The sequence below is a fragment of the Cucumis sativus genome, chromosome 3 (genome assembly GCF_000004075.3).
Source record: "Cucumis sativus cultivar 9930 chromosome 3, Cucumber_9930_V3, whole genome shotgun sequence".
Classification (NCBI taxonomy): domain Eukaryota; kingdom Viridiplantae; phylum Streptophyta; class Magnoliopsida; order Cucurbitales; family Cucurbitaceae; genus Cucumis; species Cucumis sativus.
In genome coordinates this window covers 3,336,618-3,359,887 of record NC_026657.2, presented here as the reverse complement: position 1 = coordinate 3,359,887, position 23,270 = coordinate 3,336,618, and the positions used below count along the sequence as shown (strand labels likewise).

The window sequence follows — 23,270 nt, the reverse complement described above, 5'->3', positions numbered from 1 at the left end:
TATAACTGATAAATATCATTTATGGTCTTGTTTAGCTCTAATAACCTAAAATTTATTCACTCCATCTCTAGAGTTATATATTATTAATCTAATATAATAGTCGTTAACACTATATACTCCCCAACGTATTAACATAAGCTGACAAATGAGAGAATACTCTAGTTGTACTTAGTTATGGGAAAATGATTATTATTAGAAGTGTGAACAAAGTTCCTAAGGAAAAGATTCTTAATATATAAGTTCGGAAGTATGAGACATTAAAGACCAAACAAAAACAAAGTCAGAAGGGATTTGTCTCAAAATAGGTTTAAATATTATACCATACAAACCATTGTGTAAATTCGTCTTGGTTTTGTTGTCTTCTAAAAAGAAAAAAAATGAGAAATTACATTACTCAAAATCAACAAGAAATAAGAAGGCAATTATTTCAAATATATAGAGTTAAAATATCAAATTCGAAAACATGAGGATTCGTATTCAATCAAACCCTTGAGGGTCAAAAACGTTTTTTCCCTATATTTTATATTACTTCTTTGTTCCAACTCAACTCATTATGAACAAAAATATGCTCGGTTATATTGTTGATACAACTAGAAAGAAGTGAACTAAAAAAAAAATGTTGCAACCCTTTGTTGAGTGCATTTTATTGTAGCCCATAAAGTGAGCTCTATTCACAGTTGCATCATTTAATGTGATAGAATTTATTTTTTAGATATTCTCTTTTGTGGCATCTTAAATTTCTTTGGTTTCATCTTTCTCAAACAATGGGATTCATCAGATCATCACAAGGTAAATCCCACAACACTGAGTCTGAACTGAATATACTTGTCCCATTTCTTATCTCTTTTCCACCCTCTGATAGCCCCTCTTCATTTTCTTCAAGGATTTCATGTAGTTGCCCTTGCTGTTCTCCTGCTGTGCACGTGCTTCCGGTACATATACTCTGGCTCCACGACGACCCATCCCCCTCGCTGCCGAACGTCAATGGAGCATATTGAAATCCCGATGTCGATTGTGGGAAACAATTGCTTGTCCCTGCTGCATCAGCAGAACTCCAAGGCTTATAAGGGGGGATGAGATCAGGCTGTTGAATGGCTCTTGACAAACCAAGTTTGATATTCTCAACAGTACCATCTCTCTCATTTTCTTTGCCGTGGATGTAAGTTCCTGTGGAAGTTCCGGGTGGTATGTTAGCCTGTTGAAGCTGGAAATCGACACGCTTCTTAGTCAAAAGGTGAAGCATTTCGTCTTTGAAACAGCCAAGTGCTGCTTCAGCAAGATGGGCAACTTGTGGTGGGGCCAGAGTGGTGGCAATTTCAGCCATGAGATGGGAAAATGGTTTGTGAGTGACTGGATCAATTCCCATACCTGATAGCTTCTTCTTCAGCTTAGTGTTCCAGTGATTCTTGACGTCATTGTCCGTGCGACCGGGTAATTGAGCTGCAATCAGTGACCACCTACAGAATCGAAACCGATCCTATTATATACAAGAAAGTAATAATACCAATTTTTATTAGTATAGTTGTGGGTGGAGATCCAACCTTCGACCTCTAGGGAGGAAGACCATGTCAACCATTGCTAAACTAAGTCTACTTCCTTTTGTTGATAGACAAGCAATATTGATGTTAATAAAATGGTGTACCTGTTGCCAACAACAGAATGTAGCTTGACAATAGTTTGCTCTTCAATGTCCGAAAACTGGCCATGCTTAAGGTCGGGGCGCAGGTAATTAGTCCAACGTAGCCTGCAGCTCTTCCCACATCTTTGGAGACCTGAATAACATGGAAGCATTAGCCATTTAGTAACTTAATAACTTCAAATGATATAGAGAATGTGTGATACCAGCATTCTTGGGAATAAGGCGCCAGTTGCGAGTGCCATGCTGGGCAATGTAGGACGAAAGCTTATTATCTTCTTCAGGAGTCCACTGTCCTCTCTTAACATTTTCTTTCTCACAGCATGGAATTCTCCCCATTTTTCTTTCCTTTTCCTAATTCCTTTTTTTGTCTTTTTTTTCTTCTTAACCAAGAGCAAAAACAATAACAAAAAGAAAGAAAAGCCAAAGAACAGATACGGTAAGGCAAAGAAATGTAAACTGTTAAAAGAGAATGCTTTGCTGCTTCACTATCTGTCTTGCTCAATACTCTTTTTTTTTTTTTTTCAAGACAAAGAAAAAGAAAAAGAGAGGCTGTTTTTTCTATTATGGGAAGAGAGTAGATTGGCATTGTTATATATAATGGACAGTAGGAAATGGGAAGTGATTGCATGAGGTTGGTTATACGGTAAGAGAGAGAGAAAGAAGCATCAAAGCTGCATGATTTTATTAAAAAATTCAACGCCATTGAGCGTGTGAGAGATGGGTCGGTAGCTCACTCTTCAGACACCTGGTCAACTCCCACTCTCCCTCTCCCTATATTTCTCTCTCATCCACTCGTTGACTCTTTTGTGGGGTTACGTGGCCTTCTGTTCGTTTTCGATAGCCACCTAAGAAATAACCTCTTTGTATTTCTTCAACAATGGGCTCACAATGCTATTGTAATGAGAAAAAGAAAAAAGACACGTTCTTATTCATAAAAGCTGTAGATCTAGGATCTGGAATTGACCAATATTTACAGTTCAATTACACACAGAATTAAGTTTCCTCCTAGAGATAAGAAAGTCCAAGTTAGAGCAGCACTGCTTAGGTACATACAGTACCTCTAGCATTGTAACAAAACTTCAAAGCATTTTCTTCAAGTAAATCTTCCTTCCCTTTTAGTCGTACATGGTTTATCTTTGAGCTAAGTTGTTTTCATGGAGAAAGCTCTTCTGCTCACTCCGCTTTCAAACTCTCCAGTTTATTCTCTGAAAAAAGTAGGAAAAAAAGGGGGGGAACGTTTCAGCCACTACAAGTGTGAAAATATTGAGCTATAGTTGGTACTCACCGGATAAAGGAGGATCGACGTGTACGAAAAAGCTAGCTGCAACTATCAGATAACAAAGGATAAGCATCAGTCCCTTGAAGTAATTTGAAGTTCCTTCCTGCAGAAAAACGTAACGTTTACATGAATGGTGAATAAGTTTTAAGTTTTTGATTATTCTGAAATGGTAAGTAAAAGAAGTATTTATATTTCCAGATATGATTAACGGGGTTTGATTACAAACCTGGAGCAAGAAAGCTACGACTATTACAGTTATAAAAAGTGTTGCCGTCTCAAAGAGTTGAAAGTTCAAGTCCATTGGTTGTCCCATAATCCACCCAGTTACCACACAGAAAGGAATCTGCATTTATTTTCCGAACAAGATGACTTAAGTCATAAGTTGAGAAGGTAAACAAGGCAATTTTACGACTCTGAAAATAACCTTCAATACATCATTCATTAGCTACGTGACACAAGGAACAACAAAACAGTTGAATGACATCGAGATGCAGATCCAAATTCATGGAAAGTAGAAACGTAACAGGCCTACATCAGGCCTATTTACAATGACAAAGTGGCAAGAGGACAGTAAAAGTAGACTTTTTAGAGTACAGCAAGTAGTAAGAAATAAGGGCTCCGAGCTATCGTGTTCTAATGGATACAACACTTACCCCAAACATAGATATCTGAGTTGATGATCCGATAGCTACACCAAGAGAAATGTCCTGCCAAGAAACTTGACATCGCATCAGTCCATTTTTCCATTACCAAAAATTTGAATGGACAATGAGCTCTGGAGCTTACTAGCTTATCTTTCATAGCAAACATAATAGCGCTTGCATGCTCAGCAGCATTCCCCACAATCGGAAGCAGTATAACACTAATAAAGGACACTGGGATTTTCAATGATTCAGATGCAATCTGTAAAAGAATCATTTAGTAAGCAAGGCTTATTAACAAAGGACACTCTTCCTCAGATAATAAGAAGGTGATAAAACAAAGTAATACTTCGATTGCATCGACTAAATATTTTGATAGAACAGAGATCCAGACAGTCAAAATTGATAGCCAGATAACTGATTCCCACTTGGAAATCTCAGGAGCTTCATCTTCATCTGAGCTTTCTTCACTGTGAGTTTCTTCCTGAACTTATAGCATATTATGCAGAAGACAGCACAAGTTAAAAGTAACATCTACCATGATAATACACATCATAAAAAATAAATATAACTGAAGGAAACGTCATCAACCTCATAAACAGAAGAATAAAGATTCATTTGACTCATCAATTGGAAGAAAAGATAAGCAGCATAAGCCAGAAGCATAATGCAACTGCTGAATCTCGAGAGTGCCAATTCCGACTTCCCAAAATGGGCTTCACTGTGGGTGTAGTGAAGAAGAGCGGGAAAGAGCAGGCCCATGACAGCCATTAACAACAATCCTGAGTTGACAACAGCAGTTGCCTGTTGGGGATTTCAGTTGAGCACAAAAAGTAGCTTAAGAATTAGTAAGGAGAAAGAGAAGGCATTCCTGAGTTACGGTGAAACCTTTATACCTTGTTAAACGTCTGTTCCTTTTTATTGAAAACAATCCCACCACAGAAGAATGCACAACCAAGCACCAGCAACATGTTCGACAGAATTGAGCCTAGCAATGACAGCTGAACAACACGTATCATTTGACTTCTCAGTGCAAAAATAGATATAATCAGTTCTGTTGCATTTCCAAAAGTAGCATTTAGAAGACCACCAGCTGCAGATTCATTCGTCAGGTCAGCGGAGAAAATTGAACAAAAGAAAACAGAATATAAATGAGACTGCCTAAGGAAGAATAGTTAATTAAAAAATAAAATTTTGCGTATCCAGAATATGAACAAGTTTACCAATTTCTTGAAAGATCGAGAGTGCACGTGCACCAGTCCCTTATACGGTTGTGTGCATCTTATATTTTTCCTATCAAATGCACTTAAGTTTTTCACAACTATGATAAATTGATAATTTGTATATAGTAGTGCATTATAACATCAACTTCATTTCCCCTCCCCTTTTCAGGAATCTATTGATTCATTAGACTAGTGGCAACGCATGAATCAGCAACCCAGAGTTATAATGCAAAAAGAACCTCCATCGTGAGGTTGCTGATATTTTACAACACAACACCTAATGCATATCGACAAACATACATGCATCTTAAGTTAGCCCATGTCAAAAAAACAAGTTATATCAACTCATGAATATCCCATGAGCAGTTTTCTTAGTTCCAGATATCAAAAGAGATTGAAAACTGTAGACATGTAAAAATATGAACGAGACTTTACCTGTAGGTCCAGTGTAAAAAGCTAGCTGCCTGTTTCAAAGGAAAAATTAACTGAGCTGCAAAAACCTTTTTTGATTATAAAAATAAAACTAAATAAATAAATAAAATGGGAAAAAATTAGCATAAGATGAGAGATAGAGAAGTCCCCACTCTGTGGCATAACCTAAGCGCTCCGCCAACGGTATGATACCCAATAGACTCAGGAGGAAGACCCAACTCTGGAATCCACATAAAGACCTCAACTAATGCATAAATTGTAATCAATAACTGATATTAATTCATACGCAGCAGTGACGTCTCTAAACTTACATTGTGTCCAGCCAACTCATCCACAAGAATTGCTATAGGCCCAAAAGGCATAAGGAAGTTGAGTTTATTTGTGAAGATTACAATCTTCATGCTCTTGTAAGCAAAACTATCCAACATCTTTTACCAACTTGAAACCTTCAAAGAAAGTAATTCATTTTCAACAGCATTAATAGACTCAATCTTTGAAACCTCAATTAATGAACCAGTTCAATTATCATATTTTGAAGCTATATGTAACAACATGAAACCTCCAGTTCAAAATCATTGTACAATTAATTTTAAAAGCACAAAGCTGTCAACTGCGATGCAACGTAAAGAATAACCCATCAGAACAATAGAATAAAAAATGAAAACTACCAAGAAGTGGGAATTGTTACGTTATAATCTTGTCATACGTCTCAAAATAATGATAGAGAGAGAACCGATCATGATTCCTGATTATCTAAATGCCAAAGAGAGTTTAGATCTCAACCACTGTTGTACTAAAAAAAAAAAATACATGATCATGGCCTATCTGTATCTTTGTGCTGATATTAATGCGACTTCCAAATATCAGAGCATTAACGCAGTAGGTTGATTCGAATATCCCATTAATACAAATTCGGTAAATACATCCATGCACTAGTATCAGCCTGTGCAGAACCATATTTGTCTAAGGCCACGTTACTTTGGGAGAAATGTATACCATTTAAACAATCAATGGTAATCTCAAAAGTGGCCACATTCGATTCCGTTTGTTGTTGTGTTGTTTACATGTGTTTAATAATTGTAATGAAATATGAGGACCACAGCCAAGTCTGTATTCAACAAACATAATCTATTTGAGGAACTAAGGGTGATTAATCCAAATTACACAAAATCTATTAGGAGATACCGCTATCATTAGAAATACTGTTGTTGTAGAAGAATTACGAATTTGTTACCGTTACTGCTATCCATTGACCCAAGACGGTAACGATAATGGCAACAAGAAAATGGTACTGAACAATGTAAAGTAAACCGCCACCATCGTAATTAAATTATGTTTGCAACATGTACAAGTAAATAGGATAAAAAAGCAATTCAATTATGCTTGGAATTGAGACTCATTACCATTGATTCATCAATTTTGATTACAGATTGGTAAACATGGCCTAAATTCAAGAGTGTATAAGAGAATCAAAGCCCACAAATCTATTTGAATCACAATGAAAACCTCACTAGAACCTCGGACAAAACTTAATTACCAAATATAAAAGAAAAAAACCCACAAATTCATTTGAATCACAATTCAATATAAATCACAAAACCTCACCAATCCAAGTCAAACACGAACAGATGAATCCACATGAACTAAAATAAAAAATAAATAAAAAAAAAGGAATTCAGAATCTAAGCAACCAATTCACCAGTCCTCTGCTCGCGGCCGGAACAAAAAGACAAATACAAAGAAACAGAATATATGCAAAGACAAAGAGTTGTATGTACTTCTAGCAAAGAGTATCCAGCTCGGTAATAAGAGAAAGACAGAAAAAATTTAAGGTAAGGCATCGTTCGTTGTGTATTACCGTAAATAGCAGAAAAAAGGCTACGCAAAGAGGTTGAAGAAACTTAAAGCCAACTCAGGGAAGAAAATTTTTCCGGAAAACTTGGCGTGTAGTGGAAGAAACCAAAAGAGAATGTCCGGTTGTCGTCGATGGGGTAAGAAGAAAAAGGAAATTGTGGGTTTTTTAGGGAAGCAATGGTATGGCGTGGAATGAAATTGGAAGGAGGTGAGTGATGATGAAGCCATGTTTACACGACAGAGAAGAAGAAATGGAACAGCGAATTGGTCTCAAGTTTTGATGGTTTCGTCTTCTTCCGACGACTGTCCTCTCTCTGCTTTTTCACTCTTTCAAACTCAGCATTCATTGCCACTCTTCATTTCAATTTTTGCTATTTCTTTCTCTTTTTTCTTTCTTGGAACTGCTTTTTCGAAGCAACCATTTGAAAATTTTTCAATTAGTTCAACTGTCAACATTCATTCACATTTTTACTATATCGATCATAGTCAGTTGTGTGGTGGTTTAGTTAGGAAATCAACTATAATTGTCCTTACATTTAGACAATAGTAAAGCTTAGTTCAATTGTAGTTCATCTAACTTTGCTACTACTTAGCACTTATCAGGGGATATTTGGAGTATTTGGAATATTGGAAGAAATGAAAATGAAATCTTGAAGTAAGAAATCAGTCAGAGAATTGTTGGAACATAACGAATATTCTACTACAAATCAAACAGAAAACGTTCAATCCAAACATAGATTTTGGATTACGTTACATTACAAACTGGGTTTCATTATGAACCAACAAACACTCCACGAAAGTCAAAAGTTCAATTTTCAAATGTGTACCGTTGTTTTTTAAAATATTAATAAAAATTGGATATCAAAATATTAATAAAAAGAGTTATTAAATGGAGGCTTTAGTTTTAAACTTTTTTAAATTGTTTCAATTTTTACCCAAACTGTTTTTTAAAACAAAATAAAAATCTTACAAATATATACTTTACTTTAGCAATTTTAAATATTAAAATACAAAAATTAAGTTATTATATATTGTTATTCATAAACTAAATTGTTATAATAACGAAAGTAGAAAGTTTATTGCCTTCAACTAGGATTTAGGAGCTATAGAGGTTGCTTACAAAAGGTCAAAGAAAGAAAATTTCATTCTCATTTCTTACCCATAACAAAAAGGAAAAGACTTGAGTGCACTATGGATGTGATGTACTCATCTACATGCTTTCTCGTCTTACTATTATTATTAGAAAAATGATAAAATTGTATAAAATGGAATGAATTTTTGTTATTTAATAATTTTTTTTCATTAAAGGTAAATATTTTTGTTTTTTAGTTATTTAAGAAAACTCTTTCACAAAATATCACAATTTATTATGTTAGGACTAAAATAGACTACTATTTATGTCTATCATGATACGTAGACATATATAATGATTTATGTAGGACTATCATGATCCATATTCTATTGTAGATAAACTCTTATATTCGGTTATACTATATAAATATTTTGATTCATGTTTCTATATTCAAAATAACCCTTATTATTATTCATCTTTTTCTTGTTTCTTTGTTTGGAGAACCTTTTTCGTGATGCTCGTGTTCACACCACAAACTTTTCATACTAATGTAGTATTAGAATTTCTTTCCATAATTTTTATATTTAGTTGTTGTAAATATAACATAATAGATTATAGATATCAATACTCTAACATTTTATTGATTCATTCATTCATCCGTATAATTAAAGAAAATGAATGAATACAAGAACAAACAAAAAACCAGCATACAAAAACCTTTGAATAAAGAACGAACTGAGACCAACTTAGTAAAATCTAATCAATAACTTGAGTTATAAGAATTATCCTTGAATATAGAAACAAATTGATTATAGCTCAACTAAATACAATATTCGTTTTATATATTAATAATGTGTGTCATTGCTTGTTTTTAACAAAATCATTACCAAGCAAGATCAGTTGATAAATACAATTACTCCCACGAGGTTGAAGAGTTCATGGTTTTAGACATAGAAATTGATTAAAATGTCATTGTTCTTTTTCTTCTCTAATTATGTTTATAGATGTATACGTTTTTTTCTCTCTAAATATGTTCATAAATAGATGTTTTTTTTTCTATAAATAGATAAGATTCGATACACAATGTTGTATATGAAAATATTTTAAACCTATAATAATGCGTCTATCCCAAATAAATAAAAAATTAAACACTCTCCCACTTCCATGCTCTAGGAAAAATAAACATCCAATTTCAAACTCTACAAAGTTTTGGATTGCATAATCAAGTCAAAGAATTTTGAAAAAAAGGTGTGACATGAAAGGTCATTACCATTATTACTCGATATTACAAATTTGACAATAATAATAAGATACAAATTTGACAAATTTATTGATTTTTTTTTAATGATATACATTAATTATTAACACAAGTATGGATCTAAATCAACACTCAAGCTCATAAATTGATGGACCTTTCGTTTGCATCATGAGTGGATTGAAAAGAAAGGGTATCAACAACAGAAACCTCCAAATACAATATGATGCTTATTTTTTTTCTCAAGTTCTTAAACCCATAGTCGATAGATTCTTAAAATCCCAAAAATGTATAGCAACCATACTGACATTACAAACTTTATTATTGCAGTGATAGTTCATTATTGGAATCTACTAAATTCAAAATTGATATTAAAGATGAAATAAAGTTAGAGAAACAAAAAAGATCAAACAATAGAAATAAGACTGAATACATTGAATGGGGGTAGAAAGATATGGTTTTGAAAAGTTTTAAAATTTGGACAAAAACGAAATTAAGGAGGTGGAACTCTTCTATTTCTTGACCTCTCAACCCACCCCCCCACGGGAAAAAATTGATTCTCCTGGTGCTGAAAAAGCATTTATTTTCTTTCTCAGCACTTGACAAAGAAAAAAAGGTGCTACAAAATCTTTCTTTCCCATAAAGGTTGTTCACAAACCTTTGGAGGAATCAGAAAAAGAAAATGAAAAATGCAACATATTCCAACATGTTTTCATCTGGAAGATCTCTAGCACAAATGACAACAAAAAAAAAAAAAAATCACCCGTAGAAAGGGAAAAAAAAAGGAAAAAGAAAAAGAAAAAAGAAAAGAGAGCGAGCCTATGCTACGCCTATTTCACAGATTCGACAATGGATCTACACGGTTTTGGTGACTTTTACAGAAATAAACATGAAAGAGGAGATGTGTATCTATGCTCCATGCTCTATATCTGCACATTAGGGTGTTGAAAAGCCAGAACAAAATTACATACGAAAAAGAGGGAAGAATCATTTACAAGTTACCATCATGGAGTTGACAAGATGCATGATTATGCGAATGCCAGTGAGCTCGACTGGAGAAACAGTTGGCAAGCTCCGTTGATGGTTCAAAATCTGATACACCTGTTCAAAGATAGGCCGTATGTGCATCGCTATCATTGGGTCTGCAGGATTTACAGCAGCAGCCACTTCAGTCATCCATGCAATTTTCCGGGATCTATCCTTATTGATATCACATGCTAATTGTTGCAAAAGTGACAGCAGTACTCCTTGACTCAAAGCAAGGGGATTTGCCAAAACGGCTCTAAGATCGACCTGTCAAACAATACAATAGAAGGATAACATCATATCTTGTCCTACTTTAGTGGTTAAAATGCGAATCAGTATTAGCAATTACCCACTGCGGATCACATTCATGGCAAGATTGTAAAAAACAGTGAAATAGATGCAGCGATGGCAATTCTAATTTGTCTATATTCATGTAACCACGAGCTTGTCCAACCATACCAAAAAAGAAAATACCACAATATGAGATCTTTTTCCTTGGGAACAATTTTATACATCATTTTATTAGCATGCTATCAATTTGAGGACATCCAGAAGTTCAAAACCAAAATTAATTTAATTTATAGTAGTTTTGCCAGACTTACAGCCAAATATTCAGCTTATGTTTTTCCCTTTTTTCTTGAAACAATTCAGCTTAAGCTTTTATCCAGAAATGGCTCGTACATGAATAACATAACTAACAGACTCTCAAGTATCTTCTATGGATACCCAATCAACAATCTTCCTTTCTTTTTTTCTCCCCAAATTGTAAAGAATACCCGTGAACTTTGTCCTTTATTTCAAAAATATCCATGTACTCTAAGATAAGTTGCAATATTGCTCTTGAAATTTCATAAATTTTTCAAAACAGCCTCAAATACAATTTTTTTAGAATTTTGAACATAAATTGGGACTAGAAAGGATGTGGTAATGATCAACAATATAGTGTGGCGACAGGTGAACGGTGATACAATTTTCTGTTCTAGGTGCCACACCATGCAGGTGTCAATTAATGTAAAAAGAATATCTTAAGCATTTATACTACAAGGATATTGAAACTTTTTAAAGTAGAGGTATTTTTTAAACTTTTTTAAGTATAGGGGTATTTTAGAAACAAAAGGAAAAGTCTAAGCCTATTTTTCTTTATTTAAGGTTCTTTCCCACAAACTATTTGAAGAAAATAAAAAAAAAATTAATTGATTTTTGATCAATTTAAGACTTCAGTTATTGTCTAATGTTTTGAGTTAATGAACTAAATGTTCCCTCCTTCACTCCAACCCTGCTTCCGAGTTTAGCATAAAAGTAAACCCAAAATTATTAAGATGCCACTCCAAGCATTATATGGTATGAAAATTATATGCTGAACAGTACCATATATGAAATATAAGGATGTTGCTTTACTTGATTAAATGTGAGAATTAATATGCAAGAGCAATATCACTATGGATAGCCAGAAAAAGGATCCATCCTACAGTAAGCTTGTAAAGGTCCATGCAGTCCTAAAACTGCTTTCGAGAATATACATTCCGGTTTGAAGGACATTAAACATGATAATAAGAGTCAGTGGAAATTTCTGTAACAAAATTAATAAATTTTGAAGATAACTTTTGAAGAATGAAAGGCAAACACAAGAAATATTGAAAAATAAACAAAAACATGTTACCACATTACCTGAGAACATAACCAAGATACAATGTTCACATCACTTCTCTGTAAAGCAGCGGTGAAAGCTTCCTCGTATTTCCTTTCAGATAACAATCTCGACAGTTCTTTTGTAGGATCCAAAGGAACCTCAACCTAGTGCATGTGTTGAGAATACATAAGAGACCAGGCCAGTAGGAAATATACAAGGAAGAAAAGTAAAACAATATAAACCTTCTCATGAAGAGCACCCAATGGCCCATTGCTTAGTTGGCTAACTAAAGGATTTAATGAACTAGCATTTGCTCCTGCAGTCGCAAGGGCTATCAGTTTTCTTTGGCCTTCAGCCAATTCTCCACTCAAGGACTGCGCAATTGTTGAAGCTGAATTTATAGAATCCTGTATTCCATGCTTGAACCAGTTAGCAAGTGAAAAAAGTAATAAACAAACAACAGTCAACAAAATTACAAGACGCTAAGGTTATTTAAAGATGGTGTCAAATCATACGCTAATTTAATACCATCACCTTCAACCTTCAAATGTACCTAAAAGTTTAACTTTGAATTGAACAAGATACAAGAAAATCAAAAGAACTTAAGGAACTCCACCATCCAGATATCCAAATAAAATCTAGAATAAATGCATGGCCTCATCAAACAAAAATTTCAAAATATGACTACAAAACAGCTTTTATCTATGAATCATATAGCCAAAACTGATCCTTCTGCAAGTAAAACAGATGGATAAAAGTCCAGCCATCCTTTGAAAAGCAAATACCAATTTATTTAGATAACCATTTTGTTGAGATATTGTGAGTCCCACATTGAAAATCCCAAGGAGACTCACGCTCCTTATAAGATAGATGGGCTACTCCTCTCATTGCCAATTGGTTTTGAGATGGAACCCCATACTATCAAACACATTTCACATACTGCTAAAAAATAATTTGGAACATCGCATTTAACTACTTGGTCAGCACATTCTTAACAATGCCGTAAGACAAGATAAGTTACACCATCACTAAAAAAATGAAACACTTATTTATAACTAGGAGTAAACCTATATTCTGTCAAAAGTTTAGGCACAGCAATTGTACCCTCAAAGCATGTGCCAATGGAGAATGTGAAGAGTCAAAGTGTTGTTGAGCTGCAGCTGAATGTTCAACCAGTCCTTTCTGAAAGGTAGAATCTACTTGCTCAAACATGGTTTTGCACGACATTTCAAAGGCTGGAATCACTGATGCTTCAAAACTAGATTTTAATGCATCCTGCAGAAGAAGATTATTATTCTAACAAAAATCTCAACATCCAAGAGCTGCAAAGAAATCTTGACAATGAATTCTGATAGAAGCAAATAAACTGAAGAAACAGAAACATTTATCAAATCAACTCAACCTGCAGAGCTTGCTTGCCAGATGTTTGAAACTGCGCTTGGATGTGCCTAGCAACAGTAGCTTCAAGCTTTGAGCTAACAGATTTCTCTAGTTGATTTACTGCCTTATCACCTACTCCTCTCTACATCACATAAGACATGAATAAGGTCCAATGATGAAAACGACAAGAGAAGAACAGCATGCGAATGAATTCAAACCTGGAAAGAATCAGTGATGGCAGAAGAAATTGTTTTCTCAATAGCGGGTGTTATTGTGCGAACCACAGCAGGTCCAATGGCAGACATTTCCTTCTTCATAGCTTTCTCTAAAAAGGCAGGCAAGTCCTTGTTCACAAAGTTTGCAACTAAACTAGTTACTTTTTGTGTAGTTTCTCGCAACAATTTCTCATTTTTAGCACTTTCTTCCTGAATCCGAGCCCATAATGCATCATGATTCGCTTTCAATGCTTTCTCCATGCTCCGTCCAAGAGCTGCTTCCAGCCTTTTACCTTCTTTCGTGACTGGAACTGAAAATGTCATCTGCATCTGCTTTTGCATTTCTTTCTGAGTGCTCATTATCTACACAAAAGTATTTGAAATGATCGGTTCAATACAATTAGGCAGGCCAAAGGGCCATGTAGAATACAATAACTCCAGCAATCATCTCAAATTGTGACAAAATGGCCATAAAAAAATTATTTCATCAACAAGGATGGCAAAATTTCTAAAGTTGAGTCCATTGTGGAATTAAATATTTTCCTTTCTAGAAATGACAAAAAAATGGATATTGACGACATGCACAAAAGCCTACTGATAGTAACCTGATTCAACGTATCTTGGATGGCCAGTAAAGGAGGGAAAGCTGCATCGCTTTGGGGAAGGCTTGAACTACCACAAGGTTCAATGGACGATTCATTAGAATTGAAAGCACTTGGAGATGGAGAAACAAAGCCTGAAGCTTGAGAATTTTTCCCCTTGTTCTTTTTCCCCTTTGAACTAGGAGTTGGAATTTGCAAAGTCGTCGACATAGATGATTCAGGAAGCTTATCAGACACATCTTTGCCGGAAGTTCTATCTCCCTCACCAGCTTGGGAATCAACCTCTGATGCTATTATATTACCATCAACTTGCGGGGCTTCCTCAATGACATAAGTTTCAGATGATAGTGCACTACACTCCCGGGCCACTTCCATACCAAGATCTGACGCTTGTGAGCAGAAATATTTTTCCTTGTTCTCCAGAGAAAGGTTTTGAGGCTCACCTCTACTACCATATTCACCATTCTGAGGAGACTTCATTTCACCCACCTCTTTAACCTCCAGCTCCGCATCTTCATTATCATTGTTAACCACTACATCCTGGATATTTGTCTCACTATCACTCTTACCACCTTCAATGATATTGGTTGTTTCAGACGAAGAAACAGCCATCAGTATCTCAGAGGGAGTAATAAGATGAGTTGGATGCTTAAACACGATAGGAGGACTGAGGACATTAGACAAATCTTCCCGTGCAATTTTCTCCTCATTGTTTCTGGATTCATCATCCAAGGAAGACACTTCAGACAAATTTGTGTGCATGGCATCCAATTGTCGGTTGACTGTATAATCATTACCACGTCGGTCACCGGCATGATCGCTAACTGCACTAATAGGGTCAAAGGCAACCACTGGACTTCTAAAACCAGACAGATTTCTGGACAAGCGGGGGCTCAGAGGAAGTGGAGGTGACGCAGTAGAGACAATGTCTGTGTTACTAGGTACGGGCGACAGTGTAGCAGGTTTAGATTCCGTATTTGCAACCAACACTGCATCTTGAGAATTGGTGCTAGCAGGATATCTTTCTGCAATAGCACTTTCAGGGCCATTGACCAGCACTGAACCCCTGGGTGTAGAACTAGTGAAGGGTGTGTCAGTTGGTTTGCTCCCAGAAGGAAACAATGCAGCCAGACCTTCCACACCAGCAGAATCCTGTGAAACACTAGAATCTGCCTTCTCTAAACCTACATTGTCCAGTGGTGGAGGTAAGCACTGAGACAAGTCCAAAGCATACTGCTGAATCGCTTGTGTTTGTACGCAATAAACCTGGACAATATGTGTTAGACGGTCTAATATTTCACTTGTTCCAGTAAAACTTAAAATGGGCATCGTGACAGTAAACTCTGCTATGTAATCCATCCGTGTCGAAGCTGGATTAAGACCATAATCCAAGTGAATTGCATATATAGCGTTTTTCTTAGCATTAGCAAGCAAAAGGAGGCCAGCTTGAGACAGTGCTACAATTTGATTAAAGAAAGCCTCTTCAACTTGGCTTTCAGCTGAACTCTTCAATTCTAGGGTCTGGGTGCATTTCCATGATTCAGCGTCACTAGGAAGCAGCCAACCTTCCTCACTTGCGGATGACCATATTTTCACTTCCCGATTCAAAGGCCCCTATTAAGAGTTGTAAATAAGAGAAAATGCTTAGCCACCATAGTTAGTGCAAGCACAGACAATTTTCAACCAAATTGAAGTAAGAAAAAGAAATTATTGTATTACTTACAGCTGTTATGAGTACAATGTGATCTGGTCGATTAGGAGCAGTCAAGAAAGTGGCTGCATTAACCGGTTGGCCATCATGTGGTCTCAAAACCAGCAAAGGTGATGTCTTGCGGTCTTCCCAGATTTTGATCTATAATGTACACGATCAAAAAAAGAAACAGTACATCATAAAGCAGCTTTTCTTGTAAATAAGCATCCATAACTAGAAAAAAAAGAACAGCCCTTTTCTTCAGTTATTTATTGTCAGAACAAGATATGAAGCTGTAAACATTTTGCAAAAATTCAAAGCAGAACAATATCCTTCAAAACATCTCATTTGATAGGAAATAAATGCTTAATTAGTAGACTAAAAAAAGAGGGCAATCCTTTTCTTTGGTTATGTGAGCAAATACTCGTGAGTTTTAGCAAGTGCATGCAAAATGAATAAAAATACAAGATAAATCAGTCAAACAGAAAGATTCAGAGCTTCAAAAAGATAAATACTAACCGTTCCATCCATAGAAGCAGAAACCAATCGTGAAGTCATCCACTGGCACATGGACAACTCAGTCACCTCTCCATCATGCTTCCCAACAAGCTGGACCCCATCAATCAACTTATCAAGAGAAAATTTGAGAGGAGATTCAGCAGAAAAGCTTTCACCCTTCCCAACTTTGGTTGTGTCAATCCTGAGAACAGCCTTCCCAAATCCAACTACCAAAACTTCCTATACAAATTCAGACAACATTCACATATGGGAGGTTTGAGCAACTATACAATGATAATTATTTATAAACCACGCAAAAAATTATTTATGAACCACATATAGGTGTTAGCATTAAAAATAATGATTGCCTGTTTGTGACAATGCCAGCAAACTCGTGGATGCACAATTTCTCCTTCTCCTCCTTCCATGTGAAGGGAGATAACAACTTTCCCAGTGATTTGCGGCTTTGTTTCTTCATCAGGGCCCTCAGAAATCTTCCAGACATAAACTCGTCCACCTACGTCAACGCTGCGTAAAAGAAATGGTCCATAACCAGGTTAAAATCAGGGTGGTAATGGGGAAAGGTTAATTTAATTATGGAAAACCACTCTATAGAGACAAACAAAAGAAACCCATAGGCCAAGCTGAAACAAAAATGAACTTGAGATGCTGTAAATAATTACCTAGCCAAAAGGTGAACATCTTCAGCAAAAAATGCCATGTCAGTGACCCTCTGCATGAATAAGACATTATTCAGAAATAGGAAGGGGAGGAAAATAAGTGAGGAAGAGGATTTACCCACCACAATTTACCATAACCCAAATAAATAATAAGAATAATATCAAAACCGCCGTTGGTTGTTCTCGAGGCCAATAAGACAAATATAAATGGGCTTAGAGGAAGTGGATTCAAGTGTTCTTTTTTTTTCTTTTACTCGTGAGGGTTGAGTAGCTTTGACCAATCTCACAGGACAGCCCACATAACCATATAACACTCATAGGCTATTAAATCCTAGGTACCTAGGTCATAGGTGGCCACTATGGATTGGACCCATTCCCTTTACCCTCTTTGATCACTAGGTCATCAATCCATGATGGTTGAAGTTGTGGCATCCATCCACTTAGAATTTTAATATCCTATGAATATTCCTGATAACAATGTCAACAATATGTGTGATAATAGTCATGATGGCAAGCATGTCACTTACAAATGTTAAATAAGCAAAAAGGAAAACCAATAATTTGAAGAAATTACCAAACCAAGGAAATTGTTGCCACCTTGTCTCTTCTACAATGGAATTTGATTCTAAATTGGTCCCTACCCTTAGTTTATAGTTAACTTTTCTAGAAAATATATATATATATAGTCTCTCTCAACCATCCTTCAAATTATGCAAGCATGATCACTTTGTTTATTCCTAAATAGAAATTCTTATTATTATTTTGTGAAATAAGATAAATGAACTTCAAACTAAAGGCAATGGCTAAGTTTAAGATTAATTGAAGTACTAAAACTAAATTTGAATGTTTGAAAGTATAGGTAATAAAATAGAATGAATCCCAAAGTACAGGGACCAGAAAAGTGTACTAACCAAAATACATTTTACAAAACAAAGTTTTGAGTATTGTTCATTAACGGGTTCAAAGAGCTTCAACTTTGTCATTACTGTTGGTGAATTTTAGATTCACTAGCTCTTTAATAACATCGTTGGATTAGATCACTTAAAGGTTTTCTTCTTCATTTTAGGACACTATTCCATGTAGATAAGCGAGGAGGGCCATTATGAGAAATGTTGTTGATGCAACCTTGTGGTCAAACCTCAAAGGAGACTAGGTTTTCATACTATATGAGTTTACCAAATGGTGAAAGAGAAAAGGGTATTTCTGGTACAGAGTTCGAGAAGCCAAGCAACGGGGAACCAATTTTTTGTTGAGATAAAAAAAAAAACCAGCTCAATATAAGGGTTGGAATTAAAACTAGGAGAGGAACAATGATCGATCTAGAGAGATAGTTACTTGAGTTTGTTCAAAAAAAACTATTGGAGGTAAAGTATTCTAACCTGGTAATAGACAAAAAATTTAAATGGATACACTCAATATTAAAAGAACCAATTTACTTGTGAGTGTATCTTTGAGCATTAGTCTTTTTTCACTATTTCAATGAAAAGTTTTACTTCTGAAACAGAAAAAATGAATAGAGAAGAGAGAGTTGCTATGGTTGCCAACTATCTTTCTTTCCCTTAAAATAAAAGGCCTCTCAACTAGGACTACCCTTGAGAGTAAATCCAAGGACAGGAGATTTTTGGAACTTAGTTGTTGAGAAATCCAAAAAAATAATTATAAACTGAAATAAAATTCTCACATCTAAAGAAGAAAGACTTGCTTCAATCGAAGTCATCAACTTATTGCCTATCCGTCTTTGAGGCTTCTAGTTGCATTACTAATGAGGTTGATATGTTTTTAAAAAAATATCACCAAGCAAGGGGCAAATTTGAGGATATTGTTGCCTGTCAAGTGGAATGTTATTGACCTCAATGCCCTTCCTCTGAATTCAACCTATAAAAAGCCAAAAAGGTTTGGCATTGCGCATTGGAAATATGGCTAGAAGAAAACTGAACATTTTCCCACAAATAACTTTAGAGGAGAACTTTCAAGGTAGATTCTCGATGGCATGTAATGATCAATAGAGAAGGTTTGGTAAAGATTTTGAATCATTGACCCACAAGAGAAACAAGAACAGCAGCTCAAATATCAAAATTCTTTGCCAATTGGCAAACGATGACAACTTCTCAATGGCAAAGGTGATATAGTTAAACTTAGGGAAGTCAATTAGATCTTGGCAAGGCCTCTAGCAACAACTTCCCAAGGAAGTGCCCTATTATAAGCCTACAACAGAAGATAAAAATCACATCTGTTAGACAGAATTAGGACCAATAAGATGACGAGGCTAAGGGTTTTACAGCAAAAATTCATTGATGATGGAATAGGTTATGTTTAGTGCAGAAGACAAAATAATTCAAAAGTTGGAACCTTCAGGATCTTTTTTCTTAAATCTCTTATCCACAAGTTCACTACGACTAATACCTTCACATGAAATGGAGAAGGTCCTTTGGTAAGATAAATTTTCCAAGAGGATAAAGAGTCCTCTTTGGAACACTTTGGCCTACCGTCTTTAGAGCTATTCTGTAGGTGGTTAGGCTCAAACGAAATGGGATGTTATTTGCAAGAACTATGAAGATATTTCAAAAGCTATGGAAAATATAACTTCTGCAGCTTCTCTTGGAGCTCTTGCTCAAACCATTTTGTATCTATTTATCCTCCTATATTAACTCAAATTGGAGCAGCTTCTCATGAGCTCCCGCAGGTTGCATCTTGGTAAATCTCCATACATCAAACGGAGGTACTTGTTTCCAAAGAAAAAAAATTAAAACTATATTGCAATATTCCAAGTATTAGAATGCAAAACAATGATTAATGAAAAACCAACAAAATGATGAAATCCCCAAGAAAACAAAAAAAAAATCGAAGCAATTAAATCAAATTAAAGAAACACGAAACAAAAATTGTAAAACAAACCTTTTCGTGGCCTCGAAACAAAGATCTTAGAGCGGTATTGATATTAAGAACTCGAATATTCCCCTGTTTCAATCCGTAACATATATATGTCTTGTTAACTGCAATTTGACGTCCCAACACAAGCTGAGGATCTGAACCATATTTGGTAATTGGCGTCACTTCAAGCTGTGGCTGGATCTCTCCTTGCAACCTAACATTCACATCATACACCACATGATCACCAATTAAATGCCGCCCTTTCGGAAGCTTACTGCTCGGCATTCGAACAGGCCCAGTAGGCGAAATCCCAGGATTAACCCCCTGCATCATGGGAATGGTAGTCATAATAGGAACATTAGGGGGAGGCGTTGAAGATTCAGGAACAGCCGAAGAAGGAGATGGCATCGAACCCAATGGAGCAGAGGGTTGAGGAAATTGTTCGAGATTAGAACCAGGAGCTCTAATCATGGCCATTATCCTCGCACCAGAGCTCTGAGCCGGATTATTCTGAGGAACAACAACATTAACCGGAGGAGGAGAAGGCTGAAGGGGGGGAGTGGGGTAAGAAAGAGAACGCTGATGATGAAGATTAGAGAATTGGTCTTGAGAGTAAGGAAGTTGATTGGGATGGTGGGGAGAATGATAAGGATGATGGAATGGGGCGTTTTGAAGTGGGTAAGAGAAAGGACCAGTGGGAGGAGGGTAAGATGAAGAAGGAGGTGGAAATGGAGGTGAATTCATGAGGGTAGGGTTTTGGGAAGTCGGTGTAGGGTTTGAAATGGTGGTGGGTTTAAAGAATTTCTGGACATCAAAAGGTGGGTTTGTGGGATTTGGGTTTGGATTCCCAGGGGAAGCCATGAAGGAATCAGATGAATTCGACAAAACCCAGATCTGCAAATCCTCGATTTCAGATCAAAAACGAGGAATTTGGGATCAATATTTGGAGTGGAAAATGAAGAATTGAATACGATCTGAAGAGAGGAAAAAGGAAAAAAGAGAGATAGAAAAGCAAAGAGAGTGAAGAAGATAATCGAGTGAGAAAAAGAGATTAAAAGAAGAATAAAAATAAAAGAAATGAAAATATAGAGAAGATTAGAAGATTATGTGTATGGAATTTGGTATCTTAAGAAACCCAGAAGACCAGAAAAAAGTGAAGAGCCAAAGACTAGAGAGACCCCAAATTATATACCCGATGAAGATGGATTGGAAAATGCAATACTTTTTTAATTGGAATTTTTTCCTTTTCTTTTCTTTTATCTCTTTTTTAGAGTTTCAAAATAAGTAAATAAATCAACTAAAATATTTGCAATATAATTTATGGTATTAAGAGATTCACATATTTTATTACCTTTATAATTTTTTAAAGTTTCGATATATTTGTTAATATTTTTTAATCCAATTGTTAGTATTTGTAAGTTTTATTATTTTAGCTTCTACAATTTTTTTTATTATCTATTATTACAATCTTTACTATATCATTTTCAAACTAAATTAAAATATAATAATTATTATAATTTAACTACAATAAGAATCAACTCTAAATTATTTTATCCAATAATCCTTGGTTACGTATGAATTTTTTTTTCAAACAAACAAAATACTTTTGTTTTTATTTTTATAGTTTTTGGAGTATATAGATATTTGAAAAACTAATGTCAAAATCAAGCATGAGATTATGACTACGTGGTGTGTGACTAATTTAGTTTAACAAGTAAGAATACTAATTTGAACTAAGCTTTGGTTATCAGATTTAGTAATAAACACATATAAATACGAATATCTATCTAAATTTATTGCATTTTATTTAGAGAGTAAAAAATAAAATTTTATTATATTTGTGATTATTTTTAACAATTTTGATTTTAAAATAATTTATCTACCAACCATAAAAATATATTAATGATAGATTTTTATGGTTTACAACATGGTGGATTAATGATGTATTATGTTTAATTATTGTAACAGTAACTATTTGAGGGTAATGGGTTATTTTGTTGTGTTAAATCATGGTTTTTTAATTTTATTTTAATAGTAAAATTTGGGTACAGATCTCTATCATATAGTTTATTGTTTGGATGTAGTATGCATATAAAAATTTCTTATAGTTTTACAAAGAATTGTATTTTCTTTCACTTTTGAAGTTTATAGTTTGGGAAAGCAACAAATCTTTTTCTTTACATAAATGCTAAACTATATGTCTCAATTTGGTCCTCTTGGTTGCTCTAATTCTAGCAATTATCATAGCAAGATCTAGAAAATATATTGCTGTGACTTTGAGGTTTATAATATATATATCATTTTTCTCTTCTTTCACTTTTTTAGGATGGCATCGTAAGCAAACATTCAATAATTTAAATATAAGAAATAGGCTTTTTATTATTGTCGTGTACTACGCAAAGTATATAAATGGTGACATTCCATATTTTTATTGCACTTCGCCCAGAAAGAGTTGTAAGTTGAGAAGCTTTAACGCCTAGACTAAACGAGGATTTTTTTGTCTTGTATCTCGCGCGGAGTGTACTGGTATCTCGCCTGGTGAAGTCGCCTAATGGTAAAACACCAAATGTCCTCGCCTATTGATTACCTCGCCAAGTGGTCAAAACGCCTGGTTAAATCGCTTTGTCATAATGCAAACTGCAAAATAAAAACGTGTTACGAAATGGCTGAGTCGCAGATCTCGCTCTCTTTAAGACGTTTCGTGACTCTGCTCTTTTTGTGCAAACAGTTTGATCGTTCTGTCACCCTTAAGACAAGTAGGAAATGGTTGAGTCGCATATCTTGCTCTCTTTAAAACGTTTCGCGACTCTGCTCTTTTTGTGCAAACAGTTTGATCGTTTTGTCACCCCTAAGATAAAATAACATCGTTCTTCAATTAATTTTGCAGTAGAATTAATCAAAATTCAAAACACTCATATAGACACTCAAATACTTGTAATACTAATAAGATAATTTCTGGGAGAAAAATCGTTTCTGTATTTGTTAATTAAAAATAAAATTAATGACAGAATAAAAATCGATCGAAAAATACCATTTAATTTGAAACAGTTTCAATTTGGACAAAGAAAAACATAACATTTGAAGATAGTTGAGATATAGACACATCTATATTTATCTATCTTCTCACCTATTTCAAAACTTGAGTGCCCTTAAGACCTAAACTCATAAGTAAATGTATGAGTTTATAAAGGAGACTTCCACATTGTTAAGTTAGCAACGTGGAAATGCATGTGTTAAATAAAATAATAATAAATATTTGCTTACTCAAATTTTTCATTTAACA

The 23,270-nt window shown here is 35.0% G+C and overlaps 3 protein-coding genes across 8 annotated transcripts; all 3 read right to left on the bottom strand.

The window, feature by feature from the left end:
• Positions 1-454: 454 nt before the first annotated feature.
• On the bottom strand, positions 455-2,157 carry LOC101211032 (transcription factor MYB80). Of its 2 annotated transcripts, XM_011652165.2 has the most exons (4): positions 1,843-2,157; positions 1,643-1,772; positions 1,369-1,457; positions 455-1,167 (listed from the first exon to the last, which is right to left on the bottom strand). In XM_011652165.2, exons 1-4 carry the CDS (start codon positions 1,973-1,975, stop codon positions 758-760), a joined length of 762 nt encoding a protein of 253 aa, XP_011650467.1. In that variant the 5' UTR covers positions 1,976-2,157; the 3' UTR covers positions 455-757. The 2 variants fall into 2 exon arrangements, with proteins under 2 accessions (XP_011650467.1, XP_004148287.1); XM_004148239.3 differs by having other exon boundaries at positions 455-1,457.
• A 382-nt stretch (positions 2,158-2,539) lies between these two features.
• On the bottom strand, positions 2,540-7,480 carry CAX5 (vacuolar cation/proton exchanger 5). 5 transcript variants are annotated; one of them, XM_031881589.1, is made up of 12 exons: positions 7,073-7,477; positions 5,526-5,660; positions 5,367-5,458; positions 5,218-5,246; positions 4,456-4,652; positions 4,151-4,363; positions 3,909-4,043; positions 3,705-3,821; positions 3,572-3,625; positions 3,145-3,261; positions 2,925-3,021; positions 2,540-2,844 (listed from the first exon to the last, which is right to left on the bottom strand). In XM_031881589.1, exons 2-12 carry the CDS (start codon positions 5,640-5,642, stop codon positions 2,813-2,815), a joined length of 1,200 nt encoding a protein of 399 aa, XP_031737449.1. In that variant the 5' UTR covers positions 5,643-5,660; positions 7,073-7,477; the 3' UTR covers positions 2,540-2,812.
• Positions 7,481-9,809: 2,329 nt separating this feature from the next.
• LOC101211283 (enhancer of mRNA-decapping protein 4) lies at positions 9,810-21,150 on the bottom strand. Its single transcript, XM_004148240.3, has 12 exons — positions 20,012-21,150; positions 17,120-17,169; positions 16,805-16,964; positions 16,458-16,676; positions 15,972-16,100; positions 14,252-15,862; positions 13,650-14,009; positions 13,454-13,573; positions 13,156-13,326; positions 12,294-12,458; positions 12,090-12,215; positions 9,810-10,688 (listed from the first exon to the last, which is right to left on the bottom strand). Exons 1-12 carry the CDS (start codon positions 20,846-20,848, stop codon positions 10,383-10,385), a joined length of 4,254 nt encoding a protein of 1,417 aa, XP_004148288.1. The 5' UTR covers positions 20,849-21,150; the 3' UTR covers positions 9,810-10,382.
• Positions 21,151-23,270: the final 2,120 nt, after the last annotated feature.

Coding starts and splice junctions, on each gene's coding strand:
- CAX5 (XM_031881589.1), bottom strand. CDS start 5,642: ATGTTGGATAGTTTTGCTTACAAGAGCATGAAGATTGTAATCTTCACA. Junction 5,459..5,525: donor ATGAGTTGGCTGGACACAAT/GTAAGTTTAGAG, acceptor TTTATGCATTAG/TTGAGGTCTTTATGTGGATT. Junction 3,022..3,144: donor TCGTAGCTTTCTTGCTCCAG/GTTTGTAATCAA, acceptor GTTTTTCTGCAG/GAAGGAACTTCAAATTACTT.
- LOC101211283 (XM_004148240.3), bottom strand. CDS start 20,848: ATGGCTTCCCCTGGGAATCCAAACCCAAATCCCACAAACCCACCTTTT. Junction 16,677..16,804: donor GCTGGCATTGTCACAAACAG/GCAATCATTATT, acceptor GAATTTGTATAG/GAAGTTTTGGTAGTTGGATT. Junction 12,459..13,155: donor CATTGGCACATGCTTTGAGG/GTACAATTGCTG, acceptor CATGGAATACAG/GATTCTATAAATTCAGCTTC.
- LOC101211032 (XM_004148239.3), bottom strand. CDS start 1,975: ATGGGGAGAATTCCATGCTGTGAGAAAGAAAATGTTAAGAGAGGACAG. Junction 1,773..1,842: donor CCTTATTCCCAAGAATGCTG/GTATCACACATT, acceptor CATGTTATTCAG/GTCTCCAAAGATGTGGGAAG. Junction 1,458..1,642: donor CATTCTGTTGTTGGCAACAG/GTACACCATTTT, acceptor TCGATTCTGTAG/GTGGTCACTGATTGCAGCTC.